General features: G+C 32.8%; 1 protein-coding gene across 1 annotated transcript in view; it reads right to left on the bottom strand.

The window, feature by feature from the left end:
* Positions 1-519: 519 nt before the first annotated feature.
* Positions 520-12942, bottom strand: part of LOC118263719 (proton-coupled amino acid transporter-like protein pathetic) — a 56012-nt gene continuing 43589 nt past the window's right edge. Inside the window, exons 3-10 of the mRNA XM_035575873.2 lie at positions 10844-10960; positions 10068-10218; positions 5692-5813; positions 5525-5609; positions 4083-4327; positions 2857-3069; positions 2447-2616; positions 520-2012 (exon numbers count right to left, since the gene is read on the bottom strand). Coding sequence (XP_035431766.1) covers positions 1705-2012; positions 2447-2616; positions 2857-3069; positions 4083-4327; positions 5525-5609; positions 5692-5813; positions 10068-10218; positions 10844-10960 — 1411 coding nt within the window. The 3' untranslated portion in view covers positions 520-1704. The remainder of the gene's footprint in view (positions 2013-2446; positions 2617-2856; positions 3070-4082; positions 4328-5524; positions 5610-5691; positions 5814-10067; positions 10219-10843; positions 10961-12942) is intronic.

The raw sequence follows: 12942 nt of genomic DNA, 5'->3' as shown, positions 1-12942 counted from the left end.
TAATAACTATCTTGAGACGTACATAATTATTAACTAAAAATCACGGTTTAATCACGTACATTTATGAAGAAAAGCTCTACTAGTTTCGAGTCACAGAGGAACTCTTCATCATGATAAAGAGTCCCTGTGATTTTTAGTTAATTGCACAGAAAGAAGTAAATAAAACTATTGTATTATTATTATTTTACTTACTGGTAACTGTGATGTATATAGAAGTAAAGTTTATAAAGAGGAATACCAAGTTGTTCTATCATTAAGTAGACAAGTAAAAAGTATAAAAAGGTAAAGAAAAATATAAATATTATATCTTTATTTATATAAAAATGTTATCCGTTCCCGCGGGGTTTGTAGCAACGAGTGTCTTTTTGATTTGTTATTCACATCAATTTTGACATTACTTGTATAAAAAGTGTAAAGAAAAATTTATTTATTTATTTATTTAAGGACAACCAAATGTAAGCATACACCAGAAAATACATGTTATAGCACTACATAAATACATTTTGTATTTAGTTAATTAAAGGCTGCCACGGCATGCATTAATGAAAGATGAATGTAAGACCATGTTTACCTGATCAACTTATAATTAAAAGGCATTCTAAAATCGTGTGAAATAAAAGCGATCCCTATTTATAGTTGCGTAGGGTTTAAAATTGAATACTCCCAAGTTGCTTTTCAAAATGATTAAATATTACATACTAACTTAAAATTAGAAGAAAATACTTATAATTACTAAAGGTCACTTAATTTAAAACTAAACTTAAATTGGCAAATAATACCTAATTTTAAATTATGTATGGACACTTGTACAATCATATTTTTACAACATAATAGTTAGTATACATTACGATGTAATCTTACCTAGATTATTAGTTCACTTATATCAAAAATTCGTTTGATTTTTAATCGAGTAACAAAAACCTCCATTTTCTAGAAGTCCGTTAACATAATACTACTTACAACCTATTTGTTTTTTTTCTTTAAACATATAATTAATATAATTTCACAAACATACAATTATCACGTCCTTCTATGTTATATATCACTTAATTTTATTACGTCATACTTAGTTGTGTATAAAAAAATCATAATTTGTGTATAGGCAAGCTTTTTTGCCAACAGAGAGCTCATCTGAGGTAATCGATAAAATATTTGTTAAAGAAGAAGTATGACCTACATTATGTTCAGAAACTGCAAAGAATTGTATTGTCAGACATAGTAATAATAACAAATCTGCAGATGTGTTTATAGACAACACAATACGTAAAGAAGAAATTATGTATTCAAGTGAATGAGTATAAAAAAATCAGACAGAATCGATACCTTAGGTCATTTTGTAATTTAAAATCACAACCTAATTAAAGAGTTTATAGTCCTTGAGACTATCTTAGATACAAGCCCTAAAACTTTAATAACTAATTACAATAAATGGAATGTTACCAGCGAGTTAAAAGAAAAAATGGACGGAGTTTCCATTTATACGAAAGATGATTAAAAATCTAGATACCTTTAGCATTAATTTCAAGGCACATTAATTCGCCCTTGACAGCCAAGACAGATAGTTAATAGAAGTGACTCAATTCAATTCAATGAAAGTCTACGCAGTTTTAAGTTATTTAGCATAATCAACTGTCTTTAAAACTTGCCTGAAGATTTTTAATCTAATTATGTAAAGTAACCTGAATTAGACCTTATTCTAATCAATCACACAGTCATAGTATCATTCATTGTAATGCTTGTTACATTAGCTACTGCCTCCAAAACAGGAGTACTGTAGAATTTGTCAACCATACTCCTGATAGACGTGTAAGAACCAGCAAAGAGGGCGATGAGAGAAATCATAGCGATGAACAAGTTCTTCCAGAGAATCCATTTGAAGGGTCCAAGACCTCTGTCCCATTTGTGGACAGTGTCGATGACGGCTGGTGTGAGGAGACCGAGGGTTGAGAGGAAAATGGCTCCACTCAAGTTGATGAACAGCTCCAGGTCAGGGAAAGCCGCTGCGAGGGCAACTGTGGAGAAAACAAAGAGAATAATATTAATCTCAAAGAGCGCTCAAAAACCAAATCCCAGTTTTAAGATGTTGCGAATAACTCAGTACTTAGCTTCGTAATTAGATTCTATTAATAAATAATTTGTACTTATTATTCTGAGTGTCTATCTAAAGTGCTCATTAAAAAAGTTGTCAAAACATTATTAGCAATTCATTCAAAGTTTTCAGTCCCCAATTATTCTTCTTGTCTCAGGGGAGAGCTTTGTTTTGTGATTTTTTATTTTTGCGTGTGTCAACGTATTACAACTTAAAATAAAACAACATAGTTTTTGTATGAATATTAAATTCAGAGATGAGAAAATACATGTGGCAGAATAAATTCTTCCTTTTAAAATTTGCTGAGGTTATTTTGAAGTTAACTTTGGTCCTTTGGTACGAAGAACAGATGCTTACCTGAACCAACAACAGCAGCGGTCCTGATAGAGATTTGTGTGATGTTGTGGTATCTCACTGAGATCTTCTCATTTAGCTGTCTCCAGATCATTTCCATTGGCACGTAGAACTGAAGACTGTAGGTAAACAGGATTGCTAACGCCATCAGGATCTTTGCACTTTGAGCGAGACTGTAAAGAAGAATTAAGAAAAATATCAGTTAGATATTGATGTAGTAGATAGTATATGCACCCATATCAAGTTAGAAAACTTTTGTGATGGACCACTTTATTACACTTAACAGAAAAATAAATAGTTTCATTTTTTAGTTCAAAATTTGCAATGAATCGTGGCGTTGAATCGTTTTTTTTGTAAGTTTAACTTAACACCCACTCATATGGTTCAATATAGGTTGATAATCAGCTACTTACACTTCATCCTGAGGCAGATTCAAGGTCACACTTCCTCTGACATCATCTCCATACTTCATGTAACCGAAGAACCCAACGATGCCATAGAGAGAGATAACAATAGACATAGCCACGTTCAGTACTCCAGGACAGCCGAGGAACTGTTGAGGTTTCGCCATCTCGTTCTCAACTGGCATCACCACACCGATACCTTCCATTGCGAATATCACTGTGCTGGAAAGAGATGAAGATAGTTTTTATTGTTGTGTTTTAGTTTGGTCATTGTGGTGATAGTTATAAGTTTAGAAATGTAATTCTTGTTTTACTACTTCAATTTATGTAGTAGTCTCATGATAATATGGTTTATTTTTGGATGAAGCAAAAGTTTAGTTTATTGAGTGTAGTGATTCTTTATTCTCAATTGGGTGCTTGTCTGTATATGTTATATTCAGATATTTTGTCATTGTTTTCGCGTTTAATTGGAGATTTATTAATGGTAGTTATAAAACATTAAAAATGGTACCTTTACCTAAACTTTTTACGTGCAAAAGGCGTGTAAACGACTCAATTAGTAGATTGATTAGAGAAATTGTTTCGGATTTTTGTTTTTCAACTTTCAAAACAAAATTCTGAGACTTGTACCATTAAGTAAATCTTTTTAATAACTGTATTTCAGCAGTCAGCCATTTGTAATTAAAAGTTTTGAGACTTTAGAAGAATTATTATAGTTTTTAGTATTGGAATCAGGGCCATCGTTAGCGTAAATTGTTTTAGAGTTTTAAATGGTTACGGTGATTACGTTTTGTGCATGACTTGAATTAAAACTACATTTAATGTATTAAATGCAATATTCCTTAATGTGTTGTGCTTTGTTTTGAAGATGTAATTTGTATTCTAGAGTTAAAAGTTGTTATGTTTAAATCAGAATGTTGATGTTGGGAATATTACGATGGTATAGTTATGTTAAATAAAAAAACTGTGATATTAAACAAAAGTAATGAATAATGTTTTATCTTATTAATTTTCGGGTTCGATTTCCGCACGGAGTAATTTTTTGTGATACCCAAGATACATGACAAAACTCTAGTGTAAACCATAGTTTTTTTAAACAGTCATAGTTGATGTTATACATTACTGCATAGTTAACAAATAGTCTAACACATATGATTTGTATGACTCAAATGAAGGAACTGCAAGAATTTTCTCCTTAATAAAAATATACTTGATAAACCTCAACCTCAGCTTACCTGATAAACAAAGGCCACTGCGTGACACTAGCAACCACCACTCTTCCCTCAGGCTTCGGCAAGTCATTGAAGATATAATACATGGTGATGGCGAAACAAATCACCAGGAACACGTTGGCAATCGCCGAGAATGGTACTAGCCACTTCAGGTTCCTGATCTGGCAGATGAGTACCAGTGGCACCAGTGTCAATGCACAGTATGCTTCCACTGATAGCTTGTATTCTGGTATGTATTCGTCTAGGACCTGGAAATAGGAGATATGATGAGCTATTCAGCCTCGTTAGTCGAGTGTGTGGGGTAAAGTATTGCTGATAGGTCGTGCAAACATGATTGGATTTTGAGGCTTTTCAGAATTCTTCAGTCAGTCCCTCAGTGTATCACAGAATCTGAATCCTTTTTTTTGAAGGCGTTACTTCATTCTATCACTTCTTCCGCCTTGGGAAAGGTGAGAGAGAGTGTCAGACTCATACTTACTAAAAATTACCCCGTTACTTACTCCTGGTTTTCGAGCCGGAGGCCCGGTAACCCGAACGGAATCTGAATCTGTGTTTGTAAAATGTCAATGGTTAGACTTCGGGTTTAAAGGTCCTAAAGTCATATTGTGTATGTATGTTAGGAAATAAGTGCACTTGCTGTGTTTGTAATTTGTTTTTGGGATCATAAGACTTACTCCGGAACATAAAGCTTGGGATCAATCTGTGAGTTTAGGTCAGGGTAAGGAATTTTGTCAATTTTGGTATAACCCTTACAGTCCGTTAAAGTTTAAAATTGTGCTTTGAGTTTAAGAATAGTTGTGCCCTGGCACTGGCAACCCTTTGGCAAATAACAAATGTTCCCTTGTGTTATTTTATCATGGATGTTCTACGTGGTCCGGAGGCCCGCATTGCAGAAACTCACTTAAAACTCCGGAATTACTTTGGTCTAATTTCCTTACGCAAATATTATTTGTCATGCGGGCGTATTCATTTACAAAACTCCCTCATTATATTAAAATCTTTGATAAATACCCTTGTAAAACATGATTTTTGTTATTATCGTATTAAAAGTCACAAAGTGCAATTTAGTAGTAAAAGCGCCTAAGAAAATTATGGGAGCAAATAATTAAAATAACAACTCTACTGAAGTTGGCAAAACATTGCTCTCGCAATTATGTAGTCAGAAAATTAATTTTATTTCACCTTAATTAATTTGGTTTTCATTTAATTAATTTTATAGCTGTATTAGCAAAGTTTTATAATTAATACAAGGCTCTGTTGCTTATAGAATATTTTACGTTTGTTTATACCAAAATACTAAGATCAAAGTCAGAAGGGGAAAGTTAGGGTTGGCCATAACAAGCGCCTCTTATAATTGCTGAGAAAGTTATGTATTTGTAAACACTCAAATTTATTATTATACACCTTGTTATATTTAGGAAAAGGTTTATTTTGGAAAAACTTGCCTCTTTGAAATTTTCTGCTATGAACACGATGTAGACACATAACGCTGCTAGATATGTGCAAGTCATCGCATAGTCCACAAACGTTCTGAAATGAATAAAAATTTATTTGTTAACAATAAGGTTCAAATTTCTATGTCGAGGGTTATAGAAAAAAGTTAATATTTTACCTAGCAAAATTGGCCCACGGCCGTAATCTTTTAGGTCCATACTCAAAAGCTGCTCCACAGGTCTCTGCGAAGCCCATCGAGGGCTTCTTAGCGTCCACACATACTTCTTGGGAAGTTTTAACCTGCAAAAGAAAAATAATATTTAGTTTTAAAAGGATTTAGGTATTTACAGAAGCAGTTGGCACTCCTACGGTTCTGAGTCCCATAGCTTAGTCGTTCTAAGGATCGTGTTCAAGCCACATAGGTAGAGTATATACTCATATTATTATATACATTTCATAACCAGATCCTAGTTTGGCTGGTCATATTTTTGGATTAGCCCACAACGCATTTAGGAACAATAAGGCCTACCGTCCATGTTGCGTCATTAACGTTGCCACTCCGTGGACATTTTTCATTGTTTCTTAGCAAGACGCTAGCATTCGTCATTTGCAAGCCGCTTATTATTATGTGTGAAGTATGCATGCATTCGTGAAATGACGCAACGTGGACATTTACCTTTAGTTAATAAAGTGATCTAGGTAAATAAGCAGCTTGTATTTAAGGACCATTATTCTATGTGGTCCTAAGGTCCGCATTGCAAAAACTCACTCAAAACTGCGGAATTAATTTTTTGTAATTTCCTATTATTTTTGAAGGATGGATATCCTATAAATAAGTACGGTAGTAACAAATACCTTCACAAATAACTTCTACTAAAATATACTTAATAAATTACTACTATAAAATATTTAATAAGTGCGAAATTTGTGAATAAGTACAAAGTAGTATTTGGCAAATGACGCAACGTACAATTGCCCTTATTTAACAGAGCAATCTAGGCAGACAAACAGCCTGTATTTAAGTAACTATCATTCATTAGAATAATAATGATAATAAACGTTACGGCACTGGTTACTGTTTCAAATCAAAATCGGTATGGGGAAATGGACCTTAATGCAGGCAAGAATGGTTCCTTAAACCATTTGATTAATTTAATGGTCCCCAGAAATTACTTGCTAACTTCGAAACAAAGGAATTTATTCAAATTCTGAAAGTACACAATGGCGACTTTGGGGGAAATTTCAGGGCTATTTGAAGATGGAAATAATAGGTTTGAAGTGATTGAAATAATTACTGGAATGCTATTGATTGAGGTCCTATATGCATGTGTTTATAGTTCGAATGCAGTTGTTTATTTTGATTTCTTTCTTACCTAAGAATAATAGTTTTATTCAGGTCATATAATACGATGATTTTTATAGTGATTGAACTCTTGTTTATTTTTAGTATATCAATGGCATTAACTACTCTATATTATTCTTAAAAAGGACGTTGTTTGTTTTGAAATAATAACGCATGCTATTTACTATTCTGTTCAAGGATCAGAAGAATTAAATAACTTGAAGTTGAAAAACACTTCATATGTCTGATCTTTTAAAAAATTACTCATATAACCACAGAACAAACAGAGACCCAAGTAACAAAGAAAAATATCAATCACGGATGTCACGGTACAGATTGATTAAAAGATCTAATCAATTAGGAGTTGAATAGCTAAGCAGTTACCTTGGCCTTCAATCAAGTCTTAGTTTCCTCTTAGTGTCGTGACCAGAGATGAGACTCAGAACTAATATTATAGGTGTTTCTATAAATATCTAGGTACAGTTGCTTCGTGAATCGAGTCACGATTGCTTTTGATTCGAATCAATTCAAAACTATATAGGTTTTAGCTTCTCGATTTTGGATCTTAAAGGGGATTGACCAACTTGTATGGGACTTTGGCTATTTTTGAACAAGCACTTCAGCTAATAATATATGTTTGATTTATTAGTTCATATCAGTAAGAATGAAGATACAAACTTAGTTTTGTATCAAGATTTATATTTAGATATTTTTTTACATTTTATTGAAACTGGTTATGCATGAAATAAAACATTTTTTTTTCTATTAAATTGCATTATGAATCCGATTTATATGTAATTAAAATATGGTCAAGGAACTCGGCAGGTGGATTAATAATTTTCTGGTACCTTGCCCAGCTTAAAAACCAAATAATAGTTATTATATGTGCACATCAACCTACTGTTCTATGACCCACCATGCAGTTGCAGCAATAATGTTTTATGGCTGTCCTGCCTTTAGTGTTATTTTCATATAATATATATACAAAATATGTTTTCCTACTAATGTGTCTACTTTGTATTTTCCCACGCAATAAATTCGAGTTTCAACACTCACAATGCAAAAGAACAAAGCGAATAATATCTGTCATTTTGACGAAAAACACAACAGATTGACAGCAGATTGGCAGCACTAAAGTCAAATTCAAAGCCAACTACTACAAATACTTGGTCTTATCATAACAAATACCAATAAAAATCGATTTTTTTAAAGTACAAATTGATACAAAGTTATTAGCGTCAGACATTTACTAAAATGTAAATAAAATTATTGGTAAATTACATTTTTGTTGAGCAGCCTGTTCAAAAATAGCCAGATTTGGACAATCTCCTTTGGCGATAGGTTCCCTAAGTCTTATAAAGGAATGAATAAGTAGTAAACATGGTACTATATATCTATATTATGTACCTACCGTAAGAAGTCTTAACTATTTGCAGAGATTACGAGTACTATACCTACCTACAAGGTCGGCAAGGTATTTATAACTACACTAGTGTTTCGAGTGTCCATGCCCGGCGCCGGTTGCTTGCCATCAAGTAATCCGTCTGCTTGTTTGCTACCCAATATCATAAAAAATAAGCTTCTTATCTTACTAATATAATATACTAATATTATCTTACTAATACTTCTAACCATGTGCATGTGAACTTGTATGTTTGTAAACGCACCCACGACACAGGAGAAAATCCTAATGCGGGGCAACGTTTATAATAAAAAAACCTCACAAAACGACTGAAGGTATCAAGATGAATTTTAGAGCATGGGTAAATTATGGTCTGGAATAACACATAGGCTACATTTTATCCCACAGGAACGTGGGCTGGCAGAAGCTAGTTTAAATAAAATACATTGTGTTACTAAACATTCAGTTCACGAAGCAGTTTGTAGGTATTTTATTACGTTGTACAATTTTATGTTAATTTATTCGGAAGTCTCTCAGAGAAGCACTCAAACGATTTATCTACTCGACTGACTTGATTTATAAATATGAACAAGAAGAAGTAAACAAAACAAATCATATTTTTTAATTTTAAACAATAACGTCACGCCTTTTATTTCCGAAGGGGTAGGCAGAGGTGCACATTACGGCATGTAATGCCGCTATATAATATACACCCACTTTTCACCATTTGTGTTATAAGTCTCATGTAATAGGGGTTGAGCCTATTGCCATATACTGGGCACAATTCTAGACTCGCACGGAGTCTACTGAGAAATTTTCGAAACACTGAAAAAAGTCCAGTACGGTACTTAATAATTTTCAACTATCTTTTATTATTGACAATAAGACCATCAGGTTTAGTCGGAAGCCACTTTTTTAACCTAAAGTGTTTTTTTTGTAATTGAAATAAAGTCTAATTTTATAATAACTTCTAAAACAATTATATCAATTTTAAAGTTTATTTTATATCTCGATACCTATTCACAGGTCTGGTCCAGTTCCTTAGTATAAATTCGGATTGCCTCTGTATAGAACTTTGTCTATTAGGTTGAAAATCGTCTGTGCACAAATCTGGAACTTATACAAGTATTTTGTTCTGGCTCAGGCAGCTTTGTGAACTTTTCTCTTACATTTATGGCAGATAAGAGTCTCTTGTCCTCACCAGAACTTGGCTGAATTGTCTGCCTTGAAACTGGTCCAAAATATCCACGAAGTAGTAGTATATTATATATTATGATATCATATTATTTATGTGTAGAATCTATTGATAGTCGTGAGTAAAAACATAAGTAAGCTAAAAATGAATCGTTTAATGTGTTTTTAAATGAATGCTCAAAATCAGTTTTACCGATTTGACAAATTAATTCCTATATCCATAAATAAAGCAGATTCTTATTGAAAGAAAAGACAGAATACATAGAAGATATACTATCTCTCAGGTCAAGTACCTATAGAGTATCATACAATTTTAATAATATATTAATATATCTTATGATAAGTATGTACTATATGAAAAGACGATGACTGTTGGTTAAGTGAAATAGCTACGTAAGAATCGTAGCAATTGGCCTTCCATTATCTCTGCCTATCCCCATGGGGGACAGGCGTGAAGTTGTATATGTGTCTTCAAGTCTAGAGTGAATAGGCTCTTAATAAATAAACTAGTGCGCCGCACCATCAACGATTACATCACTACTTACCATCAGGTGGAATTGTAGTCAAGCATTAGTTTATATCGAATAAAAAAAATGTATGTATGAATATATCTTACCAAAACATAAACACAATGTGTACAGATGAATCCAACGACTAGCGTGCCAATAGCTCCAGCTGCTAAACCTGCATTTTTGAACGCAGCAGGCATAGCCAGGATACCAGATCCTAGTGAAGATTTTAGTAGATGCACCAACGAACCAATTGTTCTGGAAAATAAATGAATATTAGATTGAATGACATAGTACTTACATGGGGTTCAATTACAAAAAAAGATCAACGAGTTAGCTTCTTAAAATCAGACATCATCGATGTAATGACAAGGAGAGAATTTTTACGAAATTTCAAATCTAAGTGTTTTTTAAAATTAGGGTACAAATTCAATCATGGAGACAATAAAACTTATTCCTTTTACACTGAAACAGCCTTGACTTGTCCTTGCCATTAAAAAAAAAAAACAATCACTATGAAAACGTATGTACATAAATGTATGGTTGTTTCTTTGCTCCCAATTGTATAATATACTAGCTACTTCCGCGCGGTTTCACCCGCTCTGCTTGGCTCCTATTGGTCATAGCGTGATGTTTTATAGCCTATAGCCTTCCTCGATAAATGCACTATTCAACACAAAAAGAATTATTCAAATCGGATCAGTAGTTCTGAAGATTAGCGCGTTCAAACAAACAAACAAACAGACTCTTCAGCTTTATAATATTAGTATAGATTTATTATCTGATATAAATTACAAAAAAAAAACTTAAGAAAATTTTAATTTTGAACCTTTAAGCATTCTCCTTAAGTACATAAATAATTTTGGTTTAATTTAATACTTACGAGTTAGGGTGTTCCACTTTCCTATGTTCAAATGGGTTGTAGGCCTTTTCATTAATCACTTCTTTTGATCCTAAACTTAGTGTCGACTGGAACCCTGGGTTTGTCGCCAAATTTGCTCTGTAAGAAAAGGAAATTTCATTCTAGTTAGTTGAAGTTCTTGGAAAGTTTGTTTTTTACTCTAGTTTTTGTATAATTTTGAGGTGAAGTGTTGAATAAAGTTTTTTTTTGTTGAGGGAAAAATCATCCAATGGTCGAGGTGAGAGGGAGAGTCAGACTCTTGCTGACTAAAAAACCACCTCGATCTAACTCCCGCTTTTCGTGCCGGAGCCCCGGTAAACCCGTTAGGTAGTCCACAGCTCCATAATTATCTCAAAAACATGATTTCATAAACATTAATGTTTCGTATCCAAATAGTGCTTTACCCTATAGTACCTCTCGTATTTCAACATGGATGTTTATTTTGGTACCCTAAATAAATAACAAGATATTCGAGATTCGAGCAATACATTATTAAACAGTCATCTAAACTATAGTATAATCATCAGCTAAGAAGGCTCTTTAGGGTAGGGAACGGTAAATAGTCGATGTAAATAATTAGGTACAAACCCTACCTAAACTACAGATATACTAACGTCTAAAGCCTTCAAAGTTTGTGGGTTATTCAGTCAATTACCATCTTAGATAAATAATAATCTATTAGGCAAAGTCACGTAACAATTAGCCCTCAAATTACCACAGTTAGGGCCTAGATTCAAGATATCTAATGTATGCCTCAAAGTCTAGATATAACTTCTAGAGCAAGTTAAGTTTAAGATAACATTTTGAAGTTAATTTTGTTGGAAAGTTGAAGTTTAGAGGTTAGATTTACTTAGGTTACTTGTACCGGCCTTGTTAGTTTTTTAGGTATTTATTTTTTGTTAAATATACCAAACATTTTGTCTCTAACCTGAGGAATACTCAGTTATTTCATTAACCCAGTCATTTTATATCTCTAGTGTGGCAGTTTGGTGCATTATTCTTGAAAATTAATAATTCAATTCTATTCTATCTAGAATTATCATTTAGAATACAATAGTTTTTTCATAGGCATATAATATTATTACAATGCTATTACTAAGGATTTATAAACATCTAGAAATAAATAAAATACGATGTTGCAAAGACCTACTAATAGTATTAGTTTCAGTTACCTTTAGAGACCTTTACATAATTAAGCTTTAGGATGCTTTTCCACCAGAGATGTGCTATACTACGTTGCTGTGGATGCATTTGGCCTCCGCCAATAATATTCATTGGTACATTTAGCTTAGCACTGGTGGAAATGGACTCAGCTAAGCTATGTTTTTTATATGGAAAGATGCGTGCTATGGATGCTTCCCTACTATCGATACATCGCATACTCGAGCTGCGTATCTTCCTCGCACAGCTTAGTATCGGTGGAAACGGTTCTTCGGAGCATAGCTACATAGCACATCTCTGGTAGAAAAACACCCTTAGGCTTTTATACGAAAATCTATCTAAGAAGGCTTATTCGTGTTAGCGAGGAGTTCAAAGAAATAATCCATATTTAGAATCTTAGCGTAGGTGTATAAACAGTTTATAATAGAGTCTAGATTAGGTTTATTTCGTTGTTAACAACCATGTTTTTTGTTTTATCTTATTGTAAAAATAAATAGGTTGACAAATCCTATGTTTACATGAGTATAAATTATTAATTGGAACCTCATTATGTAAATCAAGGAAAATAATACATTGAACTTAAGTCAAAGCTACGAATAAATTAGTTTACAAATATAGGTAAAATATTAACTTATTTATTACTTTATGTGGTACTCAAACCTTTTCTATATTTAGAGCTGCTTTGTGGATTTTCAAATGAAACTGTTCATTTAATTTGAAAAGAATGAATTTTGTTTTTGAATCCTGTGGCTTTGCCTAGAGTGAAACTCTTAATACTTTTAAATTCTCACAAGTAAATTAATTTTGGTAGGTCTATCTTCTACCAAAATGTTGACTCAAATTGTAGACTAAGTATGTTGTAATACTAAGAATTTGGAAAGCAATAAAAACACGATATATTTATAGGAGCCTCTATAGAG

Source organism: Spodoptera frugiperda, chromosome 27 (genome assembly GCF_023101765.2).
Source record: "Spodoptera frugiperda isolate SF20-4 chromosome 27, AGI-APGP_CSIRO_Sfru_2.0, whole genome shotgun sequence".
NCBI classification, from domain to species: Eukaryota; Metazoa; Arthropoda; class Insecta; order Lepidoptera; family Noctuidae; genus Spodoptera; species Spodoptera frugiperda.
The sequence above is the reverse complement of the archived record's forward strand: the minus strand, read 5'-3'. Positions and strand labels throughout refer to the sequence as shown.